The sequence below is a fragment of the Pelodiscus sinensis genome, chromosome 12 (assembly GCF_052426305.1).
Source record: "Pelodiscus sinensis isolate ZL-2025 chromosome 12, ASM5242630v1, whole genome shotgun sequence".
NCBI lineage: Eukaryota > Metazoa > Chordata > Testudines > Trionychidae > Pelodiscus > Pelodiscus sinensis.
The window spans coordinates 2,356,214-2,370,501 of NC_143063.1; the positions used below are offsets into that span (position 1 = coordinate 2,356,214).

A 14,288-nucleotide genomic window follows, 5' to 3' on the forward strand; every position below is an offset into this window, starting at 1 on the left:
TCTGCGTGCGGCACTGCTCCGCAGCGGGTGCGAAAGGGCTAACGCGGCCCCAGGACAGCGAGGGGGTCACCGTGCTCTCTGGGGGAAGCGGCTCAAACCAGCCCGAGTCCACACGGGCCAGTGGGGCACAGGGCCCCAGGCCTGAGGGATCGACACGCAGGAGCAGGCAGCCCAAGCTGGAGAACAGGATGTTAGGCGGCTGGAGGGGGTCATTTGGGGGGGGCTCAGGAGCCCAGAGCTGGGGAGACAAGGGGGAACAGGGCCAGAGAGGGAGAGCCCATCACCCCTTCGCTGGCCTGTTAGGGTTTAACTTCTGCCTCTGAGCTAAGCCAGGGCCTGCAGCCTGGGGCCGGGGGGCAGGGGCTGGCCCTGTGCTGTGGAGAGGCTGCCTGTGGTATCCCCGAGAGGGACCGCACCGACCTCCCCCCGCTGGAGTCTGGCCTGGCGCAGGCGCTGCCGGGGGCCGCGCGGCGGGGTGGGGCACAGGGGCCAGTAGCAGGGGACGGGACAGAATGTTACTGGGTCACTGGCGAGAGGCAGCCAGCCCCAGTCGTCACACGGCCCCACGAGGAGGGGCTGGCTCTGGGCCCCGCCCCCTCGCCCGTCAGGAGGAGGGGCTGGCTCTGGGCCCCGCCCCCTCGCCCGTCAGGAGGAGGGGCTGGCTCTCTGGGCCCCGCCCCCTCGCCTGTCAGGAGGAGGGGCTGGCTCTCTGGGCCCCGCCCCCTCGCCCGCCAGGAGGAGGGGCTGGCTCTGGGCCCCGCCCCCTCGCCCGCCAGGAGGAGGGGCTGGCTCTCTGGGCCCCGCCCCCCAGGTCGTTCTGCGGGGGAGTCGGCACTGCTCCCCGCGGAGGGTGCGCGGGGGCCGGCCGGGGTGCGGGGCAGGCGCTGCCCCTACGTACGTCGCAGTCCCGGATGGCGTCCATGGCCAGCAGGTCGTTGCCGTGGCGCAGCTGGAACTTGACCATCTCCTCGGCGGCGCGCAGGTGGGCCAGCTCCTGCTCCTGGGCCTCGCCGCACTCCCTGGTGAGGTCCCGCAGCAGCAGCGCGTACTTGCTCATGCGCTGGATGGGCTTCAGCAGGTAGGAGGCCAGGTCCATCTTATCCCCCAGCTGCACCTGCTTGAACTGAGCCCCCCGAGTCGTGAGCCGCGGGGCACCCGGCACCAGACCCAGGGGCGGCGCGGCGCGGCCCCCGGAACAGCCGCTGGGGGGGAGGAATGAACACGGGGGAACCGTTGCTGCGGGGCCCCTTCGCGAGGCCGAGTTCTCCGCAGAGCGGCTCTAATGCCCGTCCCCAGGCGTGCACCCTTCTGCCCAGCCCGGCTCGGACGCGCCCCTCTGCCCAGCCCGGCTCGGACGCGCCCCTCTGCCCAGCCCGGCTCGGACGCGCCCCTCTGCCCAGCCCGCCTCGGACGCGCCCCTCTGCCCAGCCTGGCTCGGACGCGCCCCTCTGCCCAGCCCGCCTCGGACGCGCCCCTCTGCCCAGCCCGCCTCGGACGCGCCCCTCTGCCCAGCCCGGCTCGGACGCGCCCCTCTGCCCAGCCCGGCTCGGACGCGCCCCTCTGCCCAGCCCGGCTCGGACGCGCCCCTCTGCCCAGCCCGGCTCGGACGCGCCCCTCTGCTCAGCCCGGCTCGGACGCGCCCCTCTGCCCAGCCCGGCTCGGACGCGCCCCTCTGCCCAGCCCGGCTCGGACGCGCCCCTCTGCTCAGCCCGCCTCGGACGCGCCCCTCTGCCCAGCCCGCCTCGGACGCGCCCCTCTGCCCAGCCCGGCTCGGACGCGCCCCTCTGCCCAGCCCGGCTCGGACGCGCCCCTCTGCACAGCCCGCCTCGGACGCGCCCCTCTGCCCAGCCCGGCTCGGACGCGCCCCTCTGCCCAGCCCGCCTCGGACGCGCCCCTCTGCCCAGCCCGGCTCGGACGCGCCCCTCTGCCCAGCCCGGCTCGGACGCGCCCCTCTGCCCAGCCCGGCTCGGACGCGCCCCTCTGCCCAGCCCGCCTCGGACGCGCCCCTCTGCCCAGCCCGCCTCGGACGCGCCCCTCTGCCCAGCCCGCCTCGGACGCGCCCCTCTGCCCAGCCCGCCTCGGACGCGCCCCTCTGCCCAGCCCGGCTCGGACGCGCCCCTCTGCCCAGCCCGGCTCGGACGCGCCCCTCTGCCCAGCCCGCCTCGGACGCGCCCCTCTGCCCAGCCCGCCTCGGACGCGCCCCTCTGCCCAGCCCGCCTCGGACGCGCCCCTCTGCCCAGCCCGCCTCGGACGCGCCCCTCTGCCCAGCCCGCCTCGGACGCGCCCCTCTGCCCAGCCCGGCTTGGATGCGGCGCAGGGCCTGGCTCCGCCCCCACAGGAAGCCCGGGGCTGGGCACAGCGGAGCTACCTTGAAGAAGGCGTTCCCATGGCTGGCCAGCAGCGCGTCCGACTTGGGCTTGTTCTTGCTATACAGGGCGTACAGCCCGAACTGATCCTTCTGCAAGAGACAAGCAGCCCTGAGGGATGCCTCTTCCGGTTGTCCCTGGCCTGGGGGTCTCCGGGGCCTGCAGCCCCTTCCAGCCACGGCTGGCTCGTCCTCACCGCTGCAGCCAGCAGCTGCCAAGTGCCCCTGGGAGCCTGCTCCACTGGGACCAGCCCGGCTCCAGGGGGAGAAGAGCTGGCAGGGCGGCGGTAGCAGGGAGCACACCCCAGAGCCTAGGAAATCAGCCCAGCGCGGGCACCTCGGAAATGGGAGCTGGAGAGGAGTCAGCGGGCGCCCACGGAGCCAGGCCGGCTAGCGGCGTGTTGGGCGACATTAGGAGGCGCGTGGCCAGCAGACCGAGGGAAGGGATTAGTCCCCTCAGTGCTGCCCTGGGGAGGCCACAGCTGGAGTGTTGTGTCCAGTTCTGGGCCCCTGTTACAGAAGGGAGGTGGATGCATTGGACAGGGTCCAGCAGAGGCGACCAAAATGATGAGGGGGCTGGAGCGCATGGCCTACGAGGAGAGGCTGAGGGATTTGGGCTTGTTCAGTCTGCAGAAGAGCAGAGTGAGGGGGGGTTTGAGAGCAGCCTGCACCTCCCTGCAGGGGGTTCCCAAGAGGCTGGCGAGAGACTGTTCTCAGTGGGGGCAGGTGGCAGAACAAGGAGCAATGGGCTCACGTTGCAGTAGGGGCAGGTCTAGGTCGGACGTTAGTAAAAACGATTTCCCTAGGCGGGGGTGAAGCGCTGGGCTGGGTTCCCTGGGGAGGGGTGGAAGCTCCCTCCCTAGAGGTGTTTCAGTCCCGGCTGGACTGTGACATCATGGGGGGGGGGGGGGTCTGGCTCTGTAACCCAGGGTCCCCTGCGCTGGGCTGTGTGATCCCCACTGACTCCCCCACACATGGATTGGCCCAGACACCCAGGCCCAGCCTGAGCAGGTAACAAGGCTCTTCCCAGGGGGAGAGACACAGGGAGGGAGGCGGAGACGCCACCTGGCTGGGGGCAGGCCTGGGAGCTGGGCAGGTTTGGGCTGGGAAAACAGGAAGAGAGGAGACTAAGCTGAGTGCTGGTGGACCCCCCCACCCCAAGGGGTCTGAGGCTGTCGGGCCCTGACTCCTGTAACCACGTCAGGCCTGTGCTGTGCCCTGGAGAGCAATAACCCCCGTTCCACTGGCTGGCGGAGTCTCCTCTTGCTGCTACGGGGGTATCCGATGCGCCGCCACATCGACCAAGCCCTGGCTGGGCTGAGTTAGGCGGATCCTGCTTTGGGCCGCTGTGCCGGGCCGGGGCACCCCTCAGACTCCAGCCACTCCCTGCGCCGACAAGTGCCGGCTCCGTGCGGAGCCCGGGCCTGGCCCCGCGAGTGGCCTTACGTGTCTGAGGAAGCAGTGGCTGACGCGCAGTGGGTGGTTGCAGCAGCTCTCCAGCTCCCGCAGGAAGTACTGGCTGTGGAAGTCGTGGAGCTTCTCCAGGTTTCCGAAAATGACGCCGCGCTTCCCGCGCAGGTCCTGGGGCAGGTCGGGCCGCTCCATCTCGGGGGAGTAGCTCTCCAGGGTGTAGCGCAGGGACCTCACGTACTCCCGCTCCGTGGTCACCATCTCAGCCAGGATGTGCCGCAGTTTGCTGCGGAGGAAGAAAAGCTCCGTCGGGCGGGGGGGACCAGGCTCCGCTCCTCGACCCGGCAGCTGAATCTCGGCTTTTGGGTGGAAACCTGTCGTGCTGCTGCCCGAGGACTGGGCGGGCCAGGGAGAAGCGGCTCTCCGAGGCCTGGGTAGGCCAGGAGCTGGTCTCTGTGTTACCTGCACACAAGTCCCTCTTGCTGGCTTCGCCTTCCCCCACCCTTCTCACGCCGCGCCCTGGGACGGAGCAGGAAGCAGCCTCGGCTTCCAGCCAACAACCCCGCAGCCCCCCAGGCCAGTGTCCATCCCGCTCCGGCACCGGGCCAGCCGGGCGATGGGCTGTCTCCGAGCCGCAGTGGCCTATCGGTGGGTAGCGGCAGCTGGCCCAGCCTCGCAGTGCGTGGAGCCCGGAGCCTGGCGCTCCGACCTGCTTCTTCCCACAAGGAGAAGGACCCTACGTATCTCCCGCCCCCTCCCACTGGGAAGGGGACCTCCCAGTTTCCCCTGGCCCGCCTCTGGGCCCCACCCAGCTGGCTGCCCAGGCTCCTCCCGGGGGGCACAGCGTGGAGGCGCAGGGCCCGGAGAGGCGGCGCTTTGGGGCTTTAATTAGACTGTGCCAAGGCCCTGCCCTTGCTCCCACCCCCTCCCCTGCACGGCACACGCAGCCCCCAGAACCCCCCCAGCACCGACACCAAGTCGAGGGGGGAGCCGAGCTCTGTGGGGAGCCTCGGTTCGGCTGAGAGGTGGTTGCTGGCACAGAGACCGGCCCGTCACCGGGCCCTATGGCCTCCAGCCCCAGCACTCTTTGTCACCGTCCCTCCAGCCCAGGGTCCTGGCTGCCCCCAGCAACCAACGCCAGGTGCCCCAGAGGGAGGGAACACAACAGAGAATCACAAGCGAGTCTCCCGTCTCCCCGTAGGGGAGGGCTGGACTGGAGATGCACTGTCCAGGACAGGGTGGGCCGCGCCGGACACACCTCTCTGGGAGCTGCTGGGTCCTTGAGCAGAAAGGGCTCCACCTGGTTCAAGGCCAAGCTTCCCTTCCCTTCCCTTCTGGGCATCCCTCGGGGGGCGCTCCAAGATGGGTCAGCCTGGAGCCCAGGGCTTATGGGGAAGGTTCCGGGTTTTCTGTAGCCCCAGGAAATGGCTGCCCCACGCCCCCGTCTTTTCTGTACCAGTTGCGCTTCCCCAGAACACAGTCAGCAGCCACCTCACTGCAGGGGGCCGGACCCTTTCCTGCCCTACCATAGACCTTGCCCCGTTAGAGACACCCCCCATCCCCTGCCCCAAGTCACCCACCTGCCCCGGCTCTTGGCCTCTGGCGTGGCGCCGCGGCGGTGCTGCTCTTCGGGCAGGCCGTGCGCAGCCCAGCCGGGAGCCGCCCGCGGGCGTGCTCGGTCCCGGAGCTCCGTGCTGCTCACTTCCAGCCCCTTGATGAAGACGCCCGTGTTGCCGCAGCGGGCCGGCTCGCTCAGAGTCCGCTGGCAGCTGGTGCGCTGGCCCTGGCCGCAGGGGAGGTCGAAGCTCTGGGCCTTTCTCAGCGGCCTCTTGGAGGCCACTGTGGAGGAGCAGGCGGCGTTGGCCTCGAGGAGCTCGACGATACTCTCCAGGTGGGGCTTGTCCTCGAGCCCAGCGCCCGGCGCTGCGCAGGCCCTGCCCAGGGCGGGACTCGTGCTGGGAGCCGCTTCCCCGGCGCTGCCCTCCCCGCGGCTGCTGGGGGCGGAGGAGGGAGCCTTTGCCCCGGGCCACGCAGGAGCACGGCTCGGCCGGCTGTGGGGATGGGGCCCCCGGTGAGGCCTGTCGGGGAACAGCCCAGGGAGGGCTCCCTCCGAATGTCTCCGGTGGGCCAGCCTGCCGCCCTCCCCGGCCCCCCGGGCCTGCTCCCCCTCAGAGAGCAGAGCCCGGCGCGCCCTCAGGGCAGCCTCCAGCTTCTTCTCGAAGACCAGCCTGGTCTCCTGGCACTTGGACCAGGCGAATTTCCACTGCTTCAGCCCTCGGTCGCTCCTCAGCTCGCAGGCCAGCGCCTTCATCTCCTGGAAGGTGGCCTCGCCGAGGGCCGGGTGCCGGGCCTTGTAGCTCTCCAGAGACCGCAGGGCCGCGGCGCAGAGCTCGGGCGAGCTGCAGTCCTCCATGCTGATGCAGGCTAGGTGGCGGAGCCCCTCCAGCGCCCACTCGTACGCCTGCAAGGCCAAGGGACACAGCCCGTCAGTCTGCGAGGTGCGGGGAAGCCCCCCCGCCCTGCGGGGCCCAGGTGCAGTGCCAGAGAAAAGGGTCAGTGTGCTGGCCCAGGGCCGCTCCTGGGGCTCAGCCACTCACAAAACAAAAGGCTCTTTCTCCTCGGGGTGCCAGCTGGGCCGGACGCCCTGTCGCAGCCTGGGCCATAGCACCCAGCCCCCTGGAGCGGTCACAATGGGGGCCTGCCATGCGCCCAGCCCTGCGGCCCCCAGGCACCGAGGGGAGGTAGCAGTGGGCTGTGTGGGGGGAGGCGCTGCATACACGAGCCATTCCCACTCTGGAGGGGGCAGGTGGCGAACAGCCGGAGCCGAGGCTGCACCGCGCGGGGGGGCAGGGCCCCCCCCAGCCTGGAAGGAGGCTCCTGCAGGGTTGGGGCTGCTCTGGATGGCAGGGGGCTGGCAGAGTCTCTAACCCGGCCAACCCTGCCCCACCCCACCCTCCATTTCCCCAGCCAGCCCCGCTCCCCTCCACCCCACACTTCCCCGAGCCCTCCCTCGGCCAGCCCCACCCATCTCCACCCCCAACTTCCCGGGGCTCTCCCCTGGCCAGCCCCCCTCCCATTTCCCTGGGCCCCCCTCCATCTCCCATTCTGCCAGGCCCTCCCCTGGCCAGTGCTGCCCCGCCCCCTTCCATCCCCCATTCCGCCAGGCCCTCCCCCGACCAGCCCCCATTCCCCCAGTAGGGTTGCCAGATGGTTTCTACAAAAATACCAGACACGCTTGCCATGACATCACAATCGACATCACATCGTATTTGGAACATACCGGACAGTTCTATTCTCTCCATTTGTTTCCCCAACAGAAAGCTCAAATACTGGGCTGTCTGGTTCAAAACCGGACCCCTGGCAACCTTATTCCCCCGGCCAGCCCTGCCCCGTCCCCCAAAGGCACACAGCAGGGCCCAAAGGCCTTCAGGACCCTTTCCCTCCGCGGCAGCTCTTCCCTCGCCCTGACAGCCTAGTAACTCGTCCAGTCACCCTCGACAGGAGCACTTGAGTCCCTCTGTCTGTCTCCAGGGCCCGCTGGGCGCTAGCTCTCCCACGCACCTTCCTGGGCCGTGCCCCTGAGCTGCCCGAGCAGCTGTAGCAATCTGGCTTTTCTGTAGCCACGTTGGAAGGCCTGTGCTAGGCTGCCTTCTGCAACCAGACTGAAGAGCAGCAGCCATTTCTGTAAGGCCTGGAGTCACGTCCTCACATTCCATCTACATTGTACTACGAAGTGTCACACCAGGCTGTGAGGAGGGGACTTTGCCCTGAGAGCCCCCCACTGTCACCAGGTAAAAAGACAGATCTCAGATGGATAAAGAAAACTGAAGTAAAACTGTCTGGCAAGAAACTGCTTCTCCACAGAGAATGTCGTGGAATCCTCACGCTATGAGCATTGTCACTGCACTTTCCTATTGTTGTCTGAGATCTCGGTCTGGTTTGTAACTGTTCCTGTCTGCTGGATAATTAATGTTGCTGGGTGTAAATCGATTAAGGTGGTGGGGTGTGATTGGTTAGGTCATTCTGTTAGGATTGGTTAGTAAAATGATACTAAAATACTTGGGGAAGGTCTAGCTAAGCAAGACTCAGGTTTCATTCTATAAACTGGGGTTCAAGACGGAGGAGAAGATCAGAAGTAACAGAAGGAAGAAAAGGCTGGAAGAGGACCAGGAGGAGGGGGAAGACTTGGAAAGAAGAACTCACCTCCGAGACACAGCGTAAGACCAGAGACTGATATTGCCTGGCCAACAGGGGAAGTCTGCCTGCACCCGGACTGGTGAGCATGACCCTGTGTGCTTAGCGTGTGTATTCTGCTTGTTTGGGAATTGTCAATAAATAGAGGATCAGGATATTACTGGGTGAGGCTCTTTCAGTGGCTAAAGATCCTGCCAGCCCGCGGGAAGATGCGCCCTGAGCCCTAGGAATTGGGGGAGGATGGGTGTGTAATTGACAGGGTTGCACCTTGAGCCCTAGGAACGGGGTAAAGGTGTGTACAGAGATATTTGTGCGGGTAACAGAGCGGGGGAGCCAGCTGGGGGTCAGGAGCCCCTGAAGTCCAGGCACAAGCGCTTAGGAAATAATACATGGGAACCGGGGTGCAGAGGCCTTGGTCTGTCTGAGTGCTGGCCCGGTGTTCGTTGTCATGGTAGCGGAGCTCTTTACCCGGCCACATGGGTCCCTCAGCATTCCCCATGTGACCCCTTCGCTTCTTGTGCCGGGGGGAGCTGGGCAAGGCGTGTCCCTGCCATTGGGCTGGCCTCACCGGGGAACGGGGACTCACATGTTGTCCCCAGGGGGCCAGAGAGGTGGGCATGTGGTTCCTCACATAAGGTGGGAAGAGAACACGTTGCCCTCCCCCAGGGCTGGATCCAGGAAAGAGCAGCCCGACGAGGCAGAGAGAGAGCGCGCCAGAGAGGGCGAGAGCGCGCCAGAGAGGGCGAGAGCGCGCCAGAGAGGGCGAGAGCGCGCCAGAGAGGGCGAGAGCGCGCCAGAGAGGGCGAGAGCGCGCCAGAGAGGGCGAGAGCGCGCCAGAGGGTGAGAGCGCGCCAGAGAGGGAGAGAGCGCGTCAGAGAGGGAGAGAGCGCGCCAGAGAGGGCGAGAGCGCACGAGAGCCTCTCCTGGCCCACCTCGCGCTCCTGCTGAGAACTGAGGCACACAGGGGCGGCTGCAGCAAACCTCCTGGCGCCAGCAGCCAAAGAGGAACTGAGAAGGGACTGTCAGTCCCCGGTGCCTGTCGCTGGCTCGTTAAGAATCCCGCTTTGTGCTCCGCACAATGGGCTCTGCCTTCCAGCGAGCCGCTCACCGGCCGCGCAGGCGTTTCCAGGTCACAGCGTCTTCCCAGCAGCACTTTTCAGCCCGCAGAATGGCCGCAGGGAGGGCGCTGCCCAGCACCCAGTGAGCAGCGTGTGCCCCGTCCCCTCCTGGGCTTTGCCGGCTCCGGCTGTTGCTCCCAGTCGCGGTGTATGTACACCCCATCCCAAGAGGGGAGATCTGGGGAGGGAGGGTGCCATTGCTTTTACCACTGCTGGTCTGTTGGGGATCGGAGTCGGGCTGTCACCGTAAGACAGCGCGGCCTAATGGCCAGAGTCTGTGGGGTTGGGGCAGCAGCCCTGGTAGGGGGGCCCAGTGGAATAGTGCGGCCCTACTCCACTGGGCCCCAAGGCAGGGCCCTGGCAGTGGCGGAGTGGTTCACCACTCGCTCTGCAAGGCATCCGGCTGCAACTCGCTGAGCTCCCTCGGGCAGGAGACACCACTCGCGCCCCTGGGTCACTTCCTATCATCCCTGGCAGCCGGGCAATCAGGCCTCAGGGTGCTCTGCTTTCACGGCACCAGTCGCTCCCTGAGGCTCCTCCAGCTCGATCCAGTCTCCTGGGCCTCCAGCTCCTGCTGGCAGGGTCTCTGGCTGGTTCCCCTCTGGTCCTTCCTTTCCAGTGTCCAGAGCTGCTCCCTTTTATACTAACCCAGCTCTTGGAGCATGCCCAGTGTAGCTGAGGGGTGGGGCTTCCTCTGCCCACCGGGTATTAACCCCTTCCAGCCCAGTGCGGGTGCACACGCCCTGTCACACTCACCTTTCAGGCAGCGCATGCAGACCCGTACTGGGAAAAGGTGCGGGGTGCGGGACAGGGAAGGCCCCAGCAGGGCTCCCTCATCAGGGTGCTGGGAGGTCTAGTGCCGAAGCATGCTTTCCTCCACAGCTTGCCCTGCACAAAGTGCTGGGTGGTGCCAGCTCCCTGTAAGCTGAATACTTGTCCAGCCACTGCCCAGCGCCGCCCAGCTGATTAGCAGTGTTTCTACTGGTGGTGCACATTCCCACAGGCCTCGATGCACACAGAAACATTTATTCTGCCCGTGGATGGAAAAGGTTAGAGGAACGCTGACCCGCTCAAATTACGCCCAATGTCTGGGCCCTGCCAGGAAAATGGCAGCCAACTTTTGTGATCCAATCAGTGGTCAGCCACAGAGGGGCCTTTCCTGAACCTCATTATCAAAAGGATTATACCCGTCCTCCCCCCACAGGGCCCAGCCACCCCCAAGAGTATGTAGGTCTCGCTGCTGGACCTGTCCTACAGCCAGGGGCCGGGGTGAAGCAGAGAGTGCCGGGACCCCCCTGCCATTAGGGGAGCCGGAGAATGAGCCTCAGAAAGATGCAGCGCAGAGCGAAGGCAGGTTTACTTCTCCCTAATCAGCGCACTCCCAGGGTATTTGTCACTGCCTCTTCTTCCAATGACACTGAGTTCCTTGACGATGGGCTCGCTTCTGCAGTTTTCTGCCATTCCTTTGCCAGCACCGCCGGCATCTTCAGACCCGTTCTCTCTGCAGGTCCCAACGACATCAACTTCTCGTCGACGTCGGCGTGGTGGGGTGCCCAGCGCTCGAGTTTGTAAAAGCCTCCCCAGCACCACTTGCTTGGAACAGGCTCGCGTCACAAACCACAGCTGACGCTAGACGTGTGGAGCGAGGGAGCTGGTTTGCCAGCCTTCGTGCTTCCTGTGAGACTCCAGCCGGGGCTTCATGCGACTGCTCCAGGTCCCGCAGGGCATTGTAAGTCTCAGCCCCTTGGTACCTCGCTGGCCTGCTGTGTCAGTGCAGTGCTCTCCAAGAAGGGCACCGAGCCAGACTTGTAACACGGCCCGTGAGGATCTTCCATCTGAGAGCGGATACTGGGAACAGGCCGGGTACCCTTTGCAAAACTCCAGAGACAGGCACCGAATGGCAAGAGGAGGAGGCCGCGTCTGACACAAGCAGGATGAGGGAATGGCAGCCAGAAGGCACAGAGCAAGCTCTTGCTGAAATGTTATTTTAGGCTCATTCAAAAACTTCGAGAGGGGCTTTTTTTTGGCCTTTTCCAGTAGAGTTGACCACAGAGCAGAAAGAGACCAAAGTGTTTCTTTACTTGGACACGCGGCCTCGACCCATCTTGCTGCACAGCGACATCTTTTGCAGGGTGACTCTGAGAGGGGTCCCATCTGCTTATTTACGGGAAACGTCATAGTCTCAATATTCCTTGGCCCCTTCAAACTGGAATTGACACGTCCCACTTGTCCTTTAGTCACCAACAACAACAGTACCCCAAGCCTGGCGGCTCCCCGCGCCCGGCCCGCCAGCCACTTTCCTGCCCTAAATCTGACCCTGGTGCAAACCTTGGCTATGACTACGGAGTGGGAGACCCCAGAACCTCCACCGCTCAGGTTTGGTTTTATTTTGCTGAGCAACGTACTTTGATCTGTCTGTTATCACTCGCAGCTGCTTCAATCCTACTTGTTACACTTAATAACATCACGTTTGTTTATTATCAAACCCCGTGTCAATAATTTGTTCCTGGGGAAGAGGGGAACAGCAGTGCCTCTCTCTCTCGGCGGTACAGGGAGCAAACACCGAACAAGCTTGCGCTGCGTAATGCTTGTGTGCAGAGTACGCTGGATTTGCCTGGGGTTCTGGTCCCACTGGGGCTGTGACCCCAACTCGGTGCCAACGCTGGGGGAGACCAGAGCTTTGGGGGGGGCAGAAGGCTGGCTGGTGGGCTCAGGGGTGTGATCAGCCCATCAGGTGACAGTCTCCCGGGGATAACTGTGACCCAAACTGCCACACAGTCTGGTGTCTATGCACCTGACCCCTGGTGATCAGCGTCACAGGATTTGGCAACCACAACTGCCTGTCAGTCCCCGGCCCCTGGGGCTCCGACACTGCACCACACTGACTCTCCTGGCCCCGACGGTGCTTCCGCGCCGGTGGTGGGAGGAATGGGCGGGCAGGGGGGAGCCTGGGCCAGGACACAGCGCAGCTAAGTGCAGTGCTGTGTGTAGTGTACGAGGGGCTTCCCCAGGCTCTCTGCCGCTGCACCGCCCGGATGGACCCAGCCTCCTCGGCAGCAGAGATTCGAGGAGAGGCCTCCCGAACGTGCCGCAGGGACCGTGCCCAGCCCTTGCCCTCGGCTCCGGAGCCGTGGGGTCCAGCGGGGCATTTGTTTACAGCAGGCAGCTGCCAAGGCACAGCCCTCAGCCGCGCTGGGGCCCCACAGATTGTCATTCTCCGCCAGGACAATACTCACAGTGCAAGCTTTCACGGCCCGGGAGCACACAATAGCGCACAAGCCAAAGAAAAGGTCTCCCTCCCCCCGTCCCCCGCGCACAATCTGCCAGAGAAAGCACGCTGCCCTTCCTCCGAGAATGAGTCTTTGTATTAGCACCCCCCCTTCCCTCGGAAATCCCCCCTGGACAGCCACACACATCTGCCTGGCTCACAGCAGCCCTGGGGTCCTTTGTCACCTTTTGCAATGTCGGGAGGCTACCCCTCACTTTCACAGTTCTCCATGATGCCGGGTAAGCCCAAGATTAGACTGCGAACAGGGAGCGCGATGTCATCCCGGCTCGCCTGTTACCGTCACAGCAAAGCAACCCAGAAAACCCTCCCTCTCCGGGACCGCCGAGCCGGTCGTTACACCGGGAATTGTTTCTGTACAGCACCCAGCTTCTCAACTGCATTGGGTCTGCTCGGAAACTTCTTCTGGCAATAGCAGGGAGGCTCCCAGGCAGCCAATGCCCCACGGAGAAGCTAACTTTTCGGTCCTGGAGGCAGCGCGTCATTCAGCGATAAGCAGCCTGAAAAATAACCCGAATCCTACCTGCGTATTTCTACAGCGGGGTCCATCCGGCGGGAGAGCGCACATCCGTGTGCACAGGGCTAGGATCGCTGCAGTCCCCCTGGCGCAACGGCGCCCAATTAGGGCACCCGACCAGCTCTGCTATTCACAAGCACATGCTGCTTGCTTACACACCAGATGGACAAGCCCGGGGAACTAGAGAAAACAGGGCGGGGGAAGGGGCTGAACTTCAGACTACTGCTGCTGAAGCGGGTGGAGGACTCTCAGCACAGGACACGCCACCTGTTTGGTAGACAGCAACAACAGCAGGAAAAAAACACCACCGCTGAAACCTGATGGGCCTGGCACAGCAGGAGAGGAACCAACTGCCCCCAAGCACCCCCGTAGTGCTTTGGAGAAAGATGGTTCCACTACGTCCTGGGGCAATGGACACAAATTCCCTCAGCCACGTCCTAAAGCACAAAACGCCCCATTCCGTCAAACACACGCTGCAATTCAGAGAGCAAGCAGGCGTCAGAGACCAGGCATTCCACAGCACAGTATCCCCAGCAGACTCCTCATAATCCGTCATGAGTAGCTTCCTGTGGGCACAGTGGAGTCGTGCGTCTCTCACTCCGCTCCCCGCAAAGGAAGGGTTTTGCATCCCAGAGTTGAATCTGGAGTTCTCGCTGGGTTAAATGGAGTAGTAGAAAATGGAACTAACCCCAACACTCTTACTCCTGATCTATCTGGGAAAAGAACACTGTGGACACATCTACATGATGCTGCCATGGTCAATCTTCGGGGGTTCGATTTAGCGGGTCTAGTGAAGACCCGCTAAATCGAACTCAGAGGGCTCCCCCATCGGCGCCAGTACTCCTGCTCCTCATGAGGAGTAAGGGAAGCCGATGGGAGCGTTTGCTCCTGTCGGCCTCCCGCTGTGTGAACGGAGCAGAAACGCAATTTAAGATACTTTGACTTCAGCTACATAATTAACGTCGCTGGATTTGTGTATCTTAATTCGACCTTCCGCTGCAGCCTAGACCAGGCCTAAGTCGATCAGCAATCCAGGCAATGCTGAAAGAGCGATTGACACTCCTGGAGTTGAGTGACCTGCTGGGTAGGTAACCTGGTCTCTCCACTCCCTCTTAATGGGGGAGGTAGTAAAATCCAGCCACCCTGCTCACCTTCTGAGCTGTTATTAGTACGCTGCATTATTTGCACTGCCTAGGAGGCCTCGGCATGCACCAGCGCCTCCCCTGTGCTAGGAGCTATACATAGACCAAAAAGCCGCTGATCCAAGTAGAAGGCCAGTGATGGCCGACAGATGCCGACCCCAGCCACACCAGGAGGCAATATTGATCAGCACAACCGGCAGTGGTCTCAGCACAGCCGTGGGCTACAACAATTGTTCTTTGTGGGCATCGTGGCAGA

At 64.2% G+C, this 14,288-nt stretch overlaps 1 protein-coding gene across 3 annotated transcripts in view; it reads right to left on the reverse strand.

Moving 5' to 3' along the window:
- The window catches only part of PLEKHG4 (pleckstrin homology and RhoGEF domain containing G4), a 98,351-nt gene that overhangs the window by 7,918 nt on the left and 76,145 nt on the right, over positions 1-14,288 (reverse strand). For all 3 annotated transcript variants that reach the window (XM_089781393.1, XM_075940575.2, XM_089781392.1), the window contains 4 exons: positions 5,356-6,236; positions 3,812-4,061; positions 2,369-2,458; positions 899-1,123 (listed from right to left, as the gene is read on the reverse strand). In XM_089781393.1, coding sequence (XP_089637519.1) covers positions 899-1,123; positions 2,369-2,458; positions 3,812-4,061; positions 5,356-6,236 — 1,446 coding nt within the window. The remainder of the gene's footprint in view (positions 1-898; positions 1,124-2,368; positions 2,459-3,811; positions 4,062-5,355; positions 6,237-14,288) is intronic.